We start from the raw sequence: 14825 nt of genomic DNA, 5'->3' as shown, positions 1-14825 counted from the left end.
TGAATATGGCTAGAATGCTGAATATTTTTGTTTCGATTCCAGCTAATGCCACCAAAGTAATTTTGTTTTTACCTTTTGAAATCATCTCTCTCTCTATATATATATATATGTATATAAATTTGTATCCCTGTCTGTTTGTTTGTTTGTTCACAAGTTGATTAATTTATACAAAAGATCCATTACTTTATTTATCATTCATTTCTAAATATAGTATTATTCTTGCAAATTATACGATTAAGAGGTGACCTCATTTGCATATTACATTAAGGAAAATCGATTTTATTAAATAGCGATGTGTTAGTTATTGTTTATAGTGAGAGAATTATTTTAAGTGTTATATTCAAGTCTGTTATTTAAATTTGATTTATATTGATAACATATTTAATTTAATTTATTTTTACTGACATCGATTTTTTTTTTTATAAACTGGTTCGAGTTATTTACCCTGGTTGCCAACTTTTTTTTTTTTTTTTTCGGCGGATATTTAAACTAAAAACTTTCAAGCATTATTTTTTTAATTAGTTGAAATAAAATAATTTCCGTGATTTAAACAAACAATCCAATTCTGCTACAATTCTTTATTTAAAACAAAAACAAATTTAAATTTACATTTTTTTACCAGTTTTTTTTTCTTTGCATTTTTTTTTTTTTTTTTTTTTTTTTTTTTTTTTTTTTTTGCAACGTAACTCCTAATTTTGTTTCTTTTAATAATACAATAAATCATAATTCCTCATTTTTATAACATATTACACAAATTCTACTTTGGTATTTTTAAAACCGAGTCATTTACAGTTTGTTTTCATTGCAACAGACTGTAAATCTTTCTAGGTGAGGTAAAATATAAAAAAAATTTCGCTTAAACTGGATTATAGTCATAAAAAGGTGCTCAATATCCAGAGAATAGCTTCTCTTCATATCCCTTCTGCCAAAATATCTGGAGAGTTTATCACGTACTTCTTTTTTCGGGGGGGGGGGAGATATCATTTTTGTGTTTTCGTTCTTTTATTTTTGAAATTTTTGTTAGAGTTGACATATAAGAATGAAACACTGCTCAATATTCTTGGTATAGCAGGTGTGGCCAAATCGAACTTCATGGCAACGCTGGGTATCCATGCTAGTTACAATATATATTGAGTACAGTATAATAATCGATAGAGAATTTTCGTTTGTGATGGTTAATGACAGCTGTGAGTTGAACACAGACAAATGCAGGTCGTGGCTTGGTTGAGATCGATAGAGCTTTAAGGAAATAGAAATGAACTGACAGAATGTAACTGTAGACTTTAGCATGTAGCGTCGATGGTGTCACACATGCACCCGGAGTGCAACTGATATTTGAAGAATGTGTTGGAGTTTGTATTTTATTTTATTTTTTTATACTTGTGAACTTTTTTACAACCCCTCAGCAGCTGCTAATATGAGAGGATGGTCAGAAATGAGAAGACCAGGCGATGGTCTTGTAATGCTACATATATCGATGACGTATTTAGAGAGGAAGATAGTTTAGTCAGTTAGTGTGATACACTTAAGCTGAACAAATGAGGGGAATCAGCTAGCGACTGAGGGCTATTGCCTCTGTACGCCGGGAAAGCCGTCCGGCGTACGATATAGTCAAAATGTAGACCTTAGGGCAAATGTGCAACTTTAAAGTAGGTGTGGGAGCATCTGGAATAAAAGTTGCTAGAAAATACATTTGGAGATTTGTTGGTCGTTTCCTTGGACTGAATCTTCATTGCAGCTTTTGGCAGAACCGTCAAGATAAACAAGGTATGTTTTCTCTATTGGCCAGATGTAAAACTCCACAGAACTGTTATGCATCCGTTTGTTATAAAGATTGTCTATTATAAAAAATATACATTAAATGTAAATATATATACAGTAAATATATGAACAGGTTATATATACATTGCCTGGCTATACTACAAAGAAAGCTTACTTCAAAGAAGAAGAAAAATACAAACAATTATGAATCTATGTACAGGATGGCAAAAAAGGAAGCTGTAAAGGACAATTATGCATCTAGATGCGCAAGTACTAAATGCCTAGGATGAGCATCCATAAAAACAATTTTTTTTCTCCAAATTGTAACTATTTTTCTTGTTCTATATTTAAAAAATAAATTTTAAAAAAATATTTAAAAAATAAATTTAAAAAAAAAAATTTTTTTTTAAATAAATGAAAAAAAAATTTTCTCCATGTTATTTTGTCTCTTTTGATTACAACGCTGCATTTTGAATTTATCATTTCTGCCATCTTCCGACTTCTGTACCTATGCCAGAAGATGCTGATGTGATGTTCATATTTTCTTGCCACCCCACGAGGCACAAGGTCGATTTTTAATGTGGGGAATATCCAGCTCCCCAAAAAGGGGCATTATGAATAGGAACAAAAATAAAAATTGTCTCAGTCGTGAGGGATTTCTCCTCCACAAACCAAGGGCAGAAAAGATGAAGTGTAGTATCAGAACGGATACTACACTTTATTCCTTTGCCAGAACTTTGGTCAGAGTATGAATAAATACCTGAAATTTAAATTATTTGAATGAGAAAAGAACTGCTCAGTCACTTGCGTAATTGCTGAAACATTTTGCTGTTTGGTTAATTGTGCATCAACATGAAATGTGCGATAAACTGCATTACATGTAAAATAATGACTGTGTGCTTCCAGCCTGCCAATCTTGTGTACTTGATAGTTTTTTTCTTCATGCGATTTGTAGAGGTATCTGTACATGTGCTCAATGCCCGACATAGTGCAGGTGTGTTTAACCGTTTATTACCTGGTTGAACTAATTTGTTCAATCGTAAATAAATGAATATAACGGCATAAGTAAAGTGGGAATTGATTCAAACACGCCTTGTACATATTAGTTCAGTATCTGGGTAGATGCCAGATGCCTCCAGATTGCAAATGTCTATTGTTTACATTCAGTTTGCCAACATTTAAAATTACTGTTTTTTTTTTAAATTATCTACATCATAATTCAGGTCATAAAGGTTTGAACATTGCATTGCCTGGGAGCAATAACTTCAATGTGCTTTGTTATAGTATGCTACTCAGCATTACCCAGAGGAATGAAAATAATGATACAACATTAAATTTGGTAAATGGTGTGTGTTAGTCTAAAAGTATTTGACATCCTTGATAGATCAGGTATCTGTATTTGGATTTTTTTTTTACTTTGTTCTCATCTCGAGTGTTATTTTCACAATGTTTCGGTTAATGTAACCCTAAGCCTAACCCCCGACCATCTTTAGGTGTATTTTGTCAAAATCTTTTTGCTGAACTCTAAAATCTGCACAGAATTTCAAACACAACCCTTTATATAGTGTATATACTTGTGCATAAGTCAAATTTTTGGGAGACAATTTTAAGGTTATTTTTTTTGGTTGACTACATAGGTAATGTTTTTGGAAATGTTGTTAAAGAGCAACTCGGCACTCGATCATAACATAGAAAATGCCAATTTGTTGGTGCACTCAGTAATCCTAGTAATTAATTGCACTCCTTTCGCAGTGCAGTGTGTCTAAAAACAGTAACTGCACCTGGAATCTACAGCATGTCATTGATCAGAATGTTTGATTAGCAACATTTGCGTTTGTTGCATGTAAGTGTGCAGCGAGTTGGTTATATATATGAAAATCGAATAAACCACACTTGCACAAATGTACCTATTATTGCTTGCTGATGCTGAGAAACAATTTATGTATTATAAAAAAAAAAACACCAAAAAGAAAATTATCTGTGCAAGAAAGAGCCACGAGACGAACCATTTAACTTGTCTAGAATCTACAGTCGACTCATACGCAGGTGATACTTAAAATGACACAATTTTTGGTCTTAAAATGCACATTGACTTATACACAAGATCGACTTATATACAAGTATATACGGTAATCCGTGAAAGTAGCATGTTCTCGTTCTGTCAGCCATGACTGGTTAAAAGTCCTAAGGTCCCGGATATGACCTTAAACTATATCTATTGATGAGGCCCCAGCTTGCGGGCTTTGGGGAGTGTGGAGCCACCCTTTAATTGCCATTGCTCCCAGGTCTACTCTGACCCGGAGTGGTAGTACCTGTTAGGGTCCCAACTATGGGTTAAATAGAAACCGACTTGAAAACAACAAATATATTCTACTAAAAGATTTTTCTTCAAAATCTTTGGATTCGACATTAAATAACCCAAAAAGGGTTGATATGCCGTAAAAGAAAAACAACCAAACTAAAAGTCCCAAGTAATTTACAATTGTATTTTTAGTGTTACTGAGGATTGAACCTTCAGCCTTCAGAAGAGTGTAACGTAAAACTAAGTACTTTATCCATTACTCCCGTGGATTAAATAATGGGTTCCGTTTGAAATTCTGTGCAGATTCCCAAACTTGACAGAAAGCTTCCTGAGTTCGACAAGATACAACTGAGGAAGTTCGGGGGTTATATTGACCAAAATGTTGTGAAAATAACACTCTAGATGCAAACAGTAGTCCAAAGAATCCAAATAATACAAATAATTGATCATCATTTAAAAAATTCAGAAACATAGATCAGGTGTGTTTAAATGCCACATTTTCTGGAAGAAAAAAATCTTGATGTGTTTTATGTTGTGTATTCGACAAGGAACTCCATGTTGAGGGAGACAGGGTAGAAAATATGGAGAGGGGGGATAATAGTGAGAGGAAACTAGAGAGGTGGATGCAGATAAATTTAAACATAAAAATGTAATAAGTGCTTCTGTATTATAATAACGAAAAAAATATTGAATTTCAAATAAAACAAATATACCTATGTAATTGTCATGTCGGAAATAGTTACATATCGAAAAATTATGGAAAATGATAAGGTAGAAAAATAATCATTCATGAGAAATGACATTTGTTAAATTTAGCAATTTGGTTTCAAAATCTATTGATTTGAATTGGAGAGTTAACAGGGGAGGTAATTAAGTTTTCAGTTTCTCACAAATTCAATCAATTATATTTTTTATGAAAAAAGAAAAATCAAAAGAGTTACGTTTAAAAAATTCACAAATTATGTATATATATGTTATGTTTATTTTTGTTTTCTAAATAAATTCTGTCCGCTTTCAGTTGAGTTACTCCCTCCTTTGGTTATGTCATGTGACCCAACATGTTCGACCCAGCATGGAATCTTATTGAGCTTTTCATTACCCTTACCGAGACTGTTTTTCATGAATAATTATTCTTCTACCTCATCGTTTTTCTGTAATTTTTGAATATGTTACTATTTGCGACACGACAATTGCATAGGTACCATTTGTTTTTACTTGAAATTCAATATTTCTTTTGTTAATTTAATATAGAAGCACCATGTAATACACATTTTTTAATGTCTTCTATTTTGTTGTTTATGGTCCCGGGCAATGCAGGGTAACCTAGCCAGTAATTAAAGCTGTCCGAAAGTGCATAAAAAATGAATAAGCTTCATTTTAGCATCATATTTTTTTGTCTGATATTCAATGGGTCATGTCTTTTTACATATAAACAACCAACATTGTTCTTTCATTTTTTTTTTTTTTTTTATCTATTGTGGAGGAGAAAAAAAAAATTTCTCGGATGTTTCTTATGTTCACTATTCTATTTGTAATTGTTTTTTAAAAGTAAATATTAAAAAAAAAATTCCCATAAAAATGGAAAAGAATTTCTTCTCTAATTGCATTCAATTTTATTCTATTTTCAGAAATCCAGTTATTCATATATCCAGCGAAACAGTAGTAGCTCGGAAACAGTATTCCATGATTGGCTATGGTGGATATTCAGGGATTTGCCTTTCCAATACTTGGTTAGTAAAATTTAATATTGTATGAAGCATTTTTATATATATATATATATATATATATATATATATATATCTATATATATATATATGTATGTGCATGTTAAAAATAAATTATTACATATACATCTATACTTTTATAAATTTTTATTTTTTTTTTTGTGCATTGATATTCATATTAAAAACCCTTTTTTTTCTATTTATTAAAAAAAAATACAACTTTGTTATATATGAATCATGGAATTGCATTCATCTGCAAAAGATCTAGTTAATTTGCATATTCTTTTAAACATTCATTTTAATTAATTCTCTATTAGTTTTTTTTCTGATGGGATGATCATGTTTATTTTAGTTAACTATTATGTGTAATTATATTCATGCAGATATTCTACATTATTTATACTTGTTTATTTGGTGCAAATGTGTGAAAATTAAAAAAAAATGAAATTTGCCAGGTGAAGGTCGAAGAGAAGACTGCATTATGAATATACATGCGTAATGTAATAGCTATTGGTTCATCTTTTAGTTTTTGCCTATGTCTTCATAGATTAGGCATTAGCGTCAAAGGAAAAAATAAATCATAAGCTAAACATTTTGGTTTTGATTCTTTGTGTTTGCGCACAAGTCTTTTTTTTTTTTTTTTTTTTTAAGCATTTCAAATCATAACTATATATTGAGTCCAATATAATATAAGGTACTTGTACAGTTTAGTCAAGACATTAAAAAATGAAAATATCGAAAAAAAGGTTATATTGTACATATCTGTTTTGGACTGAAGATCTCTGAAAAAAATTTTTTAATTTGATCAAGTAGTTTTTATTTTACAGCAGAAAAACACGTTTTTATGAGAGCGCGTTGAAGTCAGTCATTACAAAATTTGTTGAACATGCCAAAGGGAGATAACTCCAGTTAAAGCGCCGACACTCCCTCCCCATCTTCATTACTAGCTTTTGTTTTTCCTAAAAATCGAACCGTTTAATAACTACTTGATGAAATTAAGTGAAATTTTTTTTCAGAGAACTTCAGACTAAAACGAGTATGTAAAATATAACTTTTTTACAATATTTTCATATTTAATGTCTGGACTAAACTGTATAAGCTCCTAATATAAAAATAAATCTGAAATCTGCATTAATCAAAATATCATATTTAAGCATATTTTACAACTGGGCAATGCCAGACGGCCTGCTAGTATATATATATATATATATATATATATATATATATATATATTTACTTAATTTTGGATGAGAAAAATTACATGGTTATGACAATAACAAGCTACTGTTTCAGTTAAATAATGACTTTCATTGGGTAGCCATCTGATTTCATAAGGATATGCTCATAAAATGAAAGAAAAAAAAAAGCATCAAGTTTAAAATTTCAATTAGGACCCCCCCCCCCCGAGTCATGTGATTTACAACTCTAATAAAAGAAAGAGAGGGGAGAGTAATAAAGATGGATATATTCGGGGGGGGGGTAGTGGGTAAGAGAAGGTTGTAATAGTTAAACAGATATGTTGGTAGGTACTGGAATAAAGAAATAGACAGAGAGGAGGAAAGGGCAGATAGAGATGGGTGTGAGGAAGAGCTTAGAGGAGTTAATAGGTGAAAAAGAAAGAAATATGGTAACAAAGATAAGTTGGTCAAAAAATAGGTCTCTCTCTCTCTCTCTCTCTCTCTCTCTGTATATATATATATATATATATATATATACACCTATATTCTGATCATATATATATATATATACACCTATATTCTGATCATATATATATATATATATATATATACACCTATATTCTGATCATATATATATATATATATATATATATATACACCTATATTCTGATCATATATATATATATATATATATACCTATATTCTGATCATATATATATATACCTATATTCTGATCATATATATATATACCTATATTCTGATCATATATATATATATATATATACACCTATATTCTGATCATATATATATATATATATATATATACACCTATATTCTAATCATATATATATATATACACTTATATTCTGATCATATATATATATATATATATATATACACTTATATTCTGATCATATATATATATATATACACTTATATTCTGATCATATATATATATATATATATATATATATATATATATATATACACCTATATTCTGATCATATATATATATATATATATATATATATATATATACACCTATATTCTGATCATATATATATATATATATATATATATATATATATACACGTATAGTCCGATCATATATATATATATATATATACACCTATATTCTGATCATATATATATATATATATATACACCTATATTTTGATCATATATATATATATATATATATATATATATATATATATATATATATACACCTATATTCTGATCATATATATATATATATATACACCTATATTCTGATCATATATATATATATATATACACCTATATTCTGATCATATATATATATATATACACCTATATTCTGATCATATATATATACACCTATATTCTGATCATATATATATATATATATATACACCTATATTCTGATCATATATATATATATACACACCTATATTCTGATCATATATATATATATATATATGCATACCTATATTCTGATCATATATATATATATATATATATATGCATACCTATATTCTGATCATATATATATATACACTTATATTCTGATCATATATGCATACCTATATTCTGATCATATATATATATATATATATATACACCTATATTCTGATCATATATATATATATTCACCTATATTCTGATCATATATATATATATATATATATATATATATATATATATACACCTATATTCTGATCATATATATATATATATATATACACCTATATTCTGATCATATATATATATTCACCTATATTCTGATCATATATATATATACACCTATATTCTGATCATATATATATATATATATATATATGCATACCTATATTCTGATCATATATATATATACACTTATATTCTGATCATATATATATATATATATGCATACATATATTCTGATCATATATATATATATATATACACCTATATTCTGATCATATATATATATTCACCTATATTCTGATCATATATATATATATATATATATATATATATATATATACACCTATATTCTGATCATATATATATATATATATATATATATATATACATCTATATTCTGATCATATATATATATACATCTATATTCTGATCATATATATATATTCACCTATATTCTGATCATATATATATATTCACCTATATTCTGATCATATATATATATATACACCTATATTCTGATCATATATGTATATATATATGCATACCTATATTCTGATCATATATATATATATATATACCTATATTCTGATCATATATATATATATATACACCTATATTCTTATCATATATATATATATATATATATATATATATATATATATATATATATATAAATGTAAAGTTGGTTCGTTCTAAACGAATAAAACCATATTTCTACATTACCAATTTATTTGAAATTTTCACACAACCCATCTTTAGAGTCGAGGTATGTTTTTATGTTATTGAAATAAATTTACCACGCGAATTATTAAAATATTAAATAAAATAAATATATTTTTTTAACCATTACTGCGAATCTGTTCTGTTGATAAAACTGAACTTCCGGTTCGATTCTTTTCACAGCCACGAATTGACGAAAGATTTCATTTTCTGTTAACTCAATAAGTAAAAAAAAAACAAAAACAAAAACTTACTCATGCAGAGAGTGATCCGTGCTGAAATAATAATGTTATTATTTAAAAAGCCATTCTTAACATGGGGAAGGGAGGGTGTTTTGTACCTATTCTGTACTTTAACCTTACAATTGAATAAAAAAATATCATAAAACTTTAATTAAACGTGGAAAACGATTTAAAAAAAATAGCGCGGATCACTTTCTGCATTAGCACACGCACACACACACACACAAAATAATAATAATCCAATATTTTAAAAATTTAAATTCATTTATGTACTTACCAATTTTTTTAATTTTATTTATGTTAAGGCTTTTGACTCATGAAACATTACGTTTTAATTGTTTAGTTTATTTTCACGGCATTGTTTACATAAAAAAGTTTGTTTTAACTTTTTCTAAACTGTTTCATTTTTACGACATGCCTCAACGTATTATAAACACCCTACCCCCCACCATGTTAAAAAAAACAAAAAACAAAAAAAACGCCCTTCCATAAACCTCGAAAGCCGTTCTTAACATGGGAAGTTAGGGTATTTATAATATGCTGGGGCGAGTCGTAAAATTAACGAAGTTGCTATCTATTATTTATTGCAAAAATTGCTTGAAATTTATTTATTTGACAAAAAAAATTACATTTTGGTACTCCTTGGGCGTTGAGTTCCATGGCGACTAGTAGAAAAAAAAATAATAGTCGCTCCCTTAGTTTCCCACCTCACCCCGCACGTAACATATTTTATTTACTGACGTTACCGTAACTAAACGATTATTTGTCACATTTACAAACATTTATTTATTTATTTTGAAAAAAGTTTTACTTTTTATGAATATTAAAAGAAAAATGGGTACTCATGCAGAGAGTGATACATGCTGAAATAATAACGTTATTATTTAAAAAGCCATTCTTAACATGGGGAGGGGAGGGTGTTTTGTACCTATTCTGTACTTTAACCTTGCAATTGAATAAAAAAAAAAAACACGATTTAAAAAATAGCGCGGATCACTCTCTGCATTAGCACCGAAAAATGTTACTAAACATTTATTAATAATTTCTCACTTTTACAAACATTTGATTTTAAATTTCTTTTTAAATGACGACTTTTATCAACTTTTTTAAAAAAAATATCCCCCCCCCCCAATGGTGTTTATTCCGAAATCCGTTGTTAACATGGAGAGGTTGAGGGTGTTTATTCTGAAAGCCGTTCTTAACATTTGTGGAGGTGGACCTAATGTAAAAAAAAAATAAATAAATAAATTAAAAAAAAAAAACAAAACTAAATCATTTACTGATAACTTCTCACTTTTACAAATATTTTTAAATTTACATGCGCGGATTAACAAATTGTTAAATAGTGCGAAAACAAAACATTTAGGTCCACCTCCACAATTTTCTTTTTTAAATGACGACTTTTATTGATAAATAAATTTACTTCTCCGCAACTTTTATTGATAAATAAATCTACTTCTCTGCCACGGGCACTGAACCCCTCCTTTTTTTTTTTTTTTTTAATAGTATTTTCGGGTGGATATGCTGACAACAAATATCAGTTAAATTTTGCAAATAGCCCCCCCCCCTCCAAAAGTGGTGTTTATTCCGGAAGCTGTTCTTAAGATGAGGAGGTTGGGGGGGGGTGATTATAAGGTGGACCTAATCTAAAAAATAAACAAGTTTTTTATGCGCACATAAGCAACTATTTTTTATTAACTTTTTTTTTTTACTTTTTTATTTAAAAATTAGTAAATTTCAATGAATAGATTAATAAATCATTTATCATTAATATGTGTTTTTGGTTTTGTGTTGAATGAAACTTTTTTGTTTTTCATTACAACAATAATGAACCAATTTAAATCTTCCGGCATGCGTTTAAGGGTTACGAAATTATCAATAAATCGTTTAGTTACTAAGCCAACGTCAGTAAATAAAAAAATGTTACGTGCGCATGCATTAGCCTTGACTGGGGGGGGGGGCTAAGGGAGCGACCATTAATTAATTATGATGGTCGCCATGGAACTCAACGCCCAAGGAGTACCTAAAGTGGCACTTATGTACTTATGTTACCGTGCTATTTTTTAAAATAGTATTTTCCTGTTAAATTCAAATTTTACAATGTTTTTCTTTTATTAATTTGTTAAGTGAAAGTACAGATAACCCGGTTGGTTTCTAATGCGAAGAAAATCTAGCCCCCCCCCCCAAAAAAAAGGGGTACTCTGGATAATAACAAAACATTAAAATTGCCTCAGTCTCGAAAGATTTCTTCTCTACTGAACGAGGAAAAAACGGTGAAGTGTAGTTCACCTTCTGTTTCCCTCCCCCTCTCTCAATATCTCTCTCAATCCATCTCTCCCTTTCCCTCTCTCAATCTATCTTTCTCTCTATATCACCCTCTCCATCTCTCTTTGAGCCCCTTTCTCTCTCTAACTCCCTCTATCTCTCTCCTTTCCTCTGTTTCATCCCTCTCTGTTTCTCTCCCCCTCTCTCTGTTTATCTATCAATCCCTTTATCTTTCTATCTCCTTCTCTTTCTCTATTTTCCTCTCACTGTCTCTTTTCTATCTATATATCTTCCTCTCTATCTGTCCATCTCTAATCCCTCATCCTATTTTAGTCTCCTAAATTAATTACAGTGAATAAGGCATTGTCAAAACATGGATAAATCCTATTTTAGTCACCTAATTTACTGACTGTGAGAATAGAAGTTATTTGGAAATTACTGCTACCTTGAACAGTACCATAAGTAATTGGTAAAACCTTTCTAATTAAATTGATTTTGGCAGCCATTTGGTAACAAAATGACATAGCCTTAGCCCTTGCTGCATGAGGAATACCTGCGACCTTGCTGCCAAGTAGAAGAATTATTTATTCTACTTTAAAACATTCAATTTTTCAAAAATCTCATGTTCGACATCTCCAAAACATCCAATATGGGGAAAAATATTGCAAAAATGCAAACTTATTGTTTAGGATGAATGCACAATGGTACGCAAAAAATCACTTGAGGCTCTTGGTTGATCCTTGCAAGATTTGCGTGGCAATGTCAGACCATTTGGGAATGCAGTAATATTGCTTGCAGGAGATTTCAGACAAATGTTACCTGTTATTCTTCAATCAACACCAGCAGATGAAATAAATGCTTGCCTCAAATACTCTACTTTTTTGTTCCATGTGAAGGCATTAAACTTAACTCAAAATATGCATGTACAGTTGCAGACTGTTCGATCCGCACAAAAACTTTTGCATCACTTGTGGGAAATTGGGTACGAAAAAGTGCCAGATGATCAGAGTTAAGGGCAAAATTCTTTGACTTTTAACTTCTGTAATTTCTGTAATTTTATTTCATCAAAAGAATAGTTAGTTTAAAAGGTTTTTGCATATATTCAAATTATAAGAATTCCATTTGACTGAGTGAATGAGCTATTCTTGCAGGTCAATACAAAGATGCCCATGAACTTAATGCTATAATTAAATGTAAAATTCCAAGTGAGGTAGTCAAATACAAATCCATAGACACTGTTGTGAAAGCAGATAAAGTGGTTAATTATCCAACAGTTATATTTGCCAGGGATGCCACCGCATGTATTGCAACTGAAATTTGGTGTACTAATTATCATGTTGTGAAATATAAACCAATCCAAGCTTCGCAATGACACATAGTTTGCAGTAAAAAAAAAAATTAACAAACAATATCATAGAAACAACAATCTTAACAGGACCTTTCACAGATGAATATATCTTCATTCCATGCATTCCTGTGATTCCACCGGATACATCATTACACTTTAGCAAATTGCACTTTCCAATTTTATTGTCATTTGCAATAACCATCAACAAAGCGCAGGGAACAATCTTTACAATTGTGGGCCTTACAGTTACACACTGACTGTTTTTTCACATGGACAATTTATATTACATATTCAAGAGTCACCAAACCGGAAAATCTCTATATCAGCTAAGAAAATGGAACAACAAAAACTGTGGAAATTTAAACCTATAAGAAACATGCTTTTTCTCATTTTGGAACTTTTTCCATTGCGCCAATTTGAGCCACAGCAACGCGTGGCAGGGTACAGCTAGTATATATATATATATATACCTATTTTCTGATCAAATATATATATATATATATATATATATATATATATACACCTATTTTCTTGATCATATATATACTAGCATTTCAGCCTGGCGTTACCCGGGTGTTTGGAGGTGTATGTTGAGCAAAAAAAAAAAAGTCAAATTTTTAAAAAATTTGACCCCTATTATGACCCCTTAACATTTATTGTTTAGGGCTTTAATCAAGTTATTTAATTAGATCAATGTCCAAGGAATCTATATCTAAAATGTCAAGTGTTTAGACCCAAAATTACCGGAGGAGTTTGGTAGAGTTCTCAAAGGTCAAATCGTTGAATTTTGACCCCTTAGCAGACAAATTTCTGTCCAAAAACCTATCACATAGATTTTTCCAAATCTCAGTACACTGTATATCAAATTGTGAGTCTGTAGATTAATAATTGACAGTTATTGTGTATGGAATTGTAGACAGATAAATAGATTGATAGATTAAACAAAAAATATATACGTATACATAAATATATATGGAAACAATATTGTGTGTCCTGTAAACTTTTTACACAAATATTATGCAAGTATAAATCATGTAGAATATCTGCATGAATATAATTACATGTAATAGTCATCCCATAAATGATCATCCCATAAGAAAACCGAGAAAAACTAATAGGGAATTAATTAAAATGAATGTTTAAAAGAATATGCAAAATAGCTAGATCTTTTGCAGATGAATTCAATTCTATGACCCATATATAAGAAAAGTGTATTTTCTTTTTAAATAAATAGGAAAGAGGGTTTTTAATATGAGTAGCAATGCATAGCAAAGGAACACGAATTTATAGGAGTATAGCTAGATATATGATCAGAAAATAGCTGTGTATATATATATATATGTATATATATATATATATATATATATATATATATATATATATATACACCTATTTTCTGATATATATATATATATATATATATATATATATATATATATATATATATACACTTTATATTTGTATTTACATAAGCAATATGTTGTTACACAATCATGAGCAGGTTTTAGTCCTTCATTTACCAGTAATTAGAGACCTGTTCAGACGATTTGGCTTATACAAAAGTTTAGTCTGTTATGAAAATCATTGAGAAATTTACAAGCACAAAAGAATTTATCA

The 14825-nt window shown here is 29.2% G+C and overlaps 1 protein-coding gene across 2 annotated transcripts in view; it reads left to right on the top strand.

Annotated features, from left to right (window-relative positions):
- Positions 1 to 14825, top strand: part of LOC145246682 (GTPase-activating protein skywalker-like) — a 109433-nt gene that overhangs the window by 37956 nt on the left and 56652 nt on the right. For both annotated transcript variants that reach the window (XM_080108403.1, XM_080108402.1), the window contains exon 3: positions 5692 to 5793. In XM_080108403.1, coding sequence (XP_079964529.1) covers positions 5692 to 5793 — 102 coding nt within the window. The remainder of the gene's footprint in view (positions 1 to 5691; positions 5794 to 14825) is intronic.

This window comes from Euprymna scolopes, chromosome 24 (assembly GCF_053919585.1).
Source record: "Euprymna scolopes isolate OS-2025 chromosome 24, ASM5391958v1, whole genome shotgun sequence".
NCBI lineage: Eukaryota > Metazoa > Mollusca > Cephalopoda > Sepiida > Sepiolidae > Euprymna > Euprymna scolopes.
Note: the sequence above shows the minus strand (reverse complement) of the source record. Positions and strands in the feature narration are given on the sequence as shown.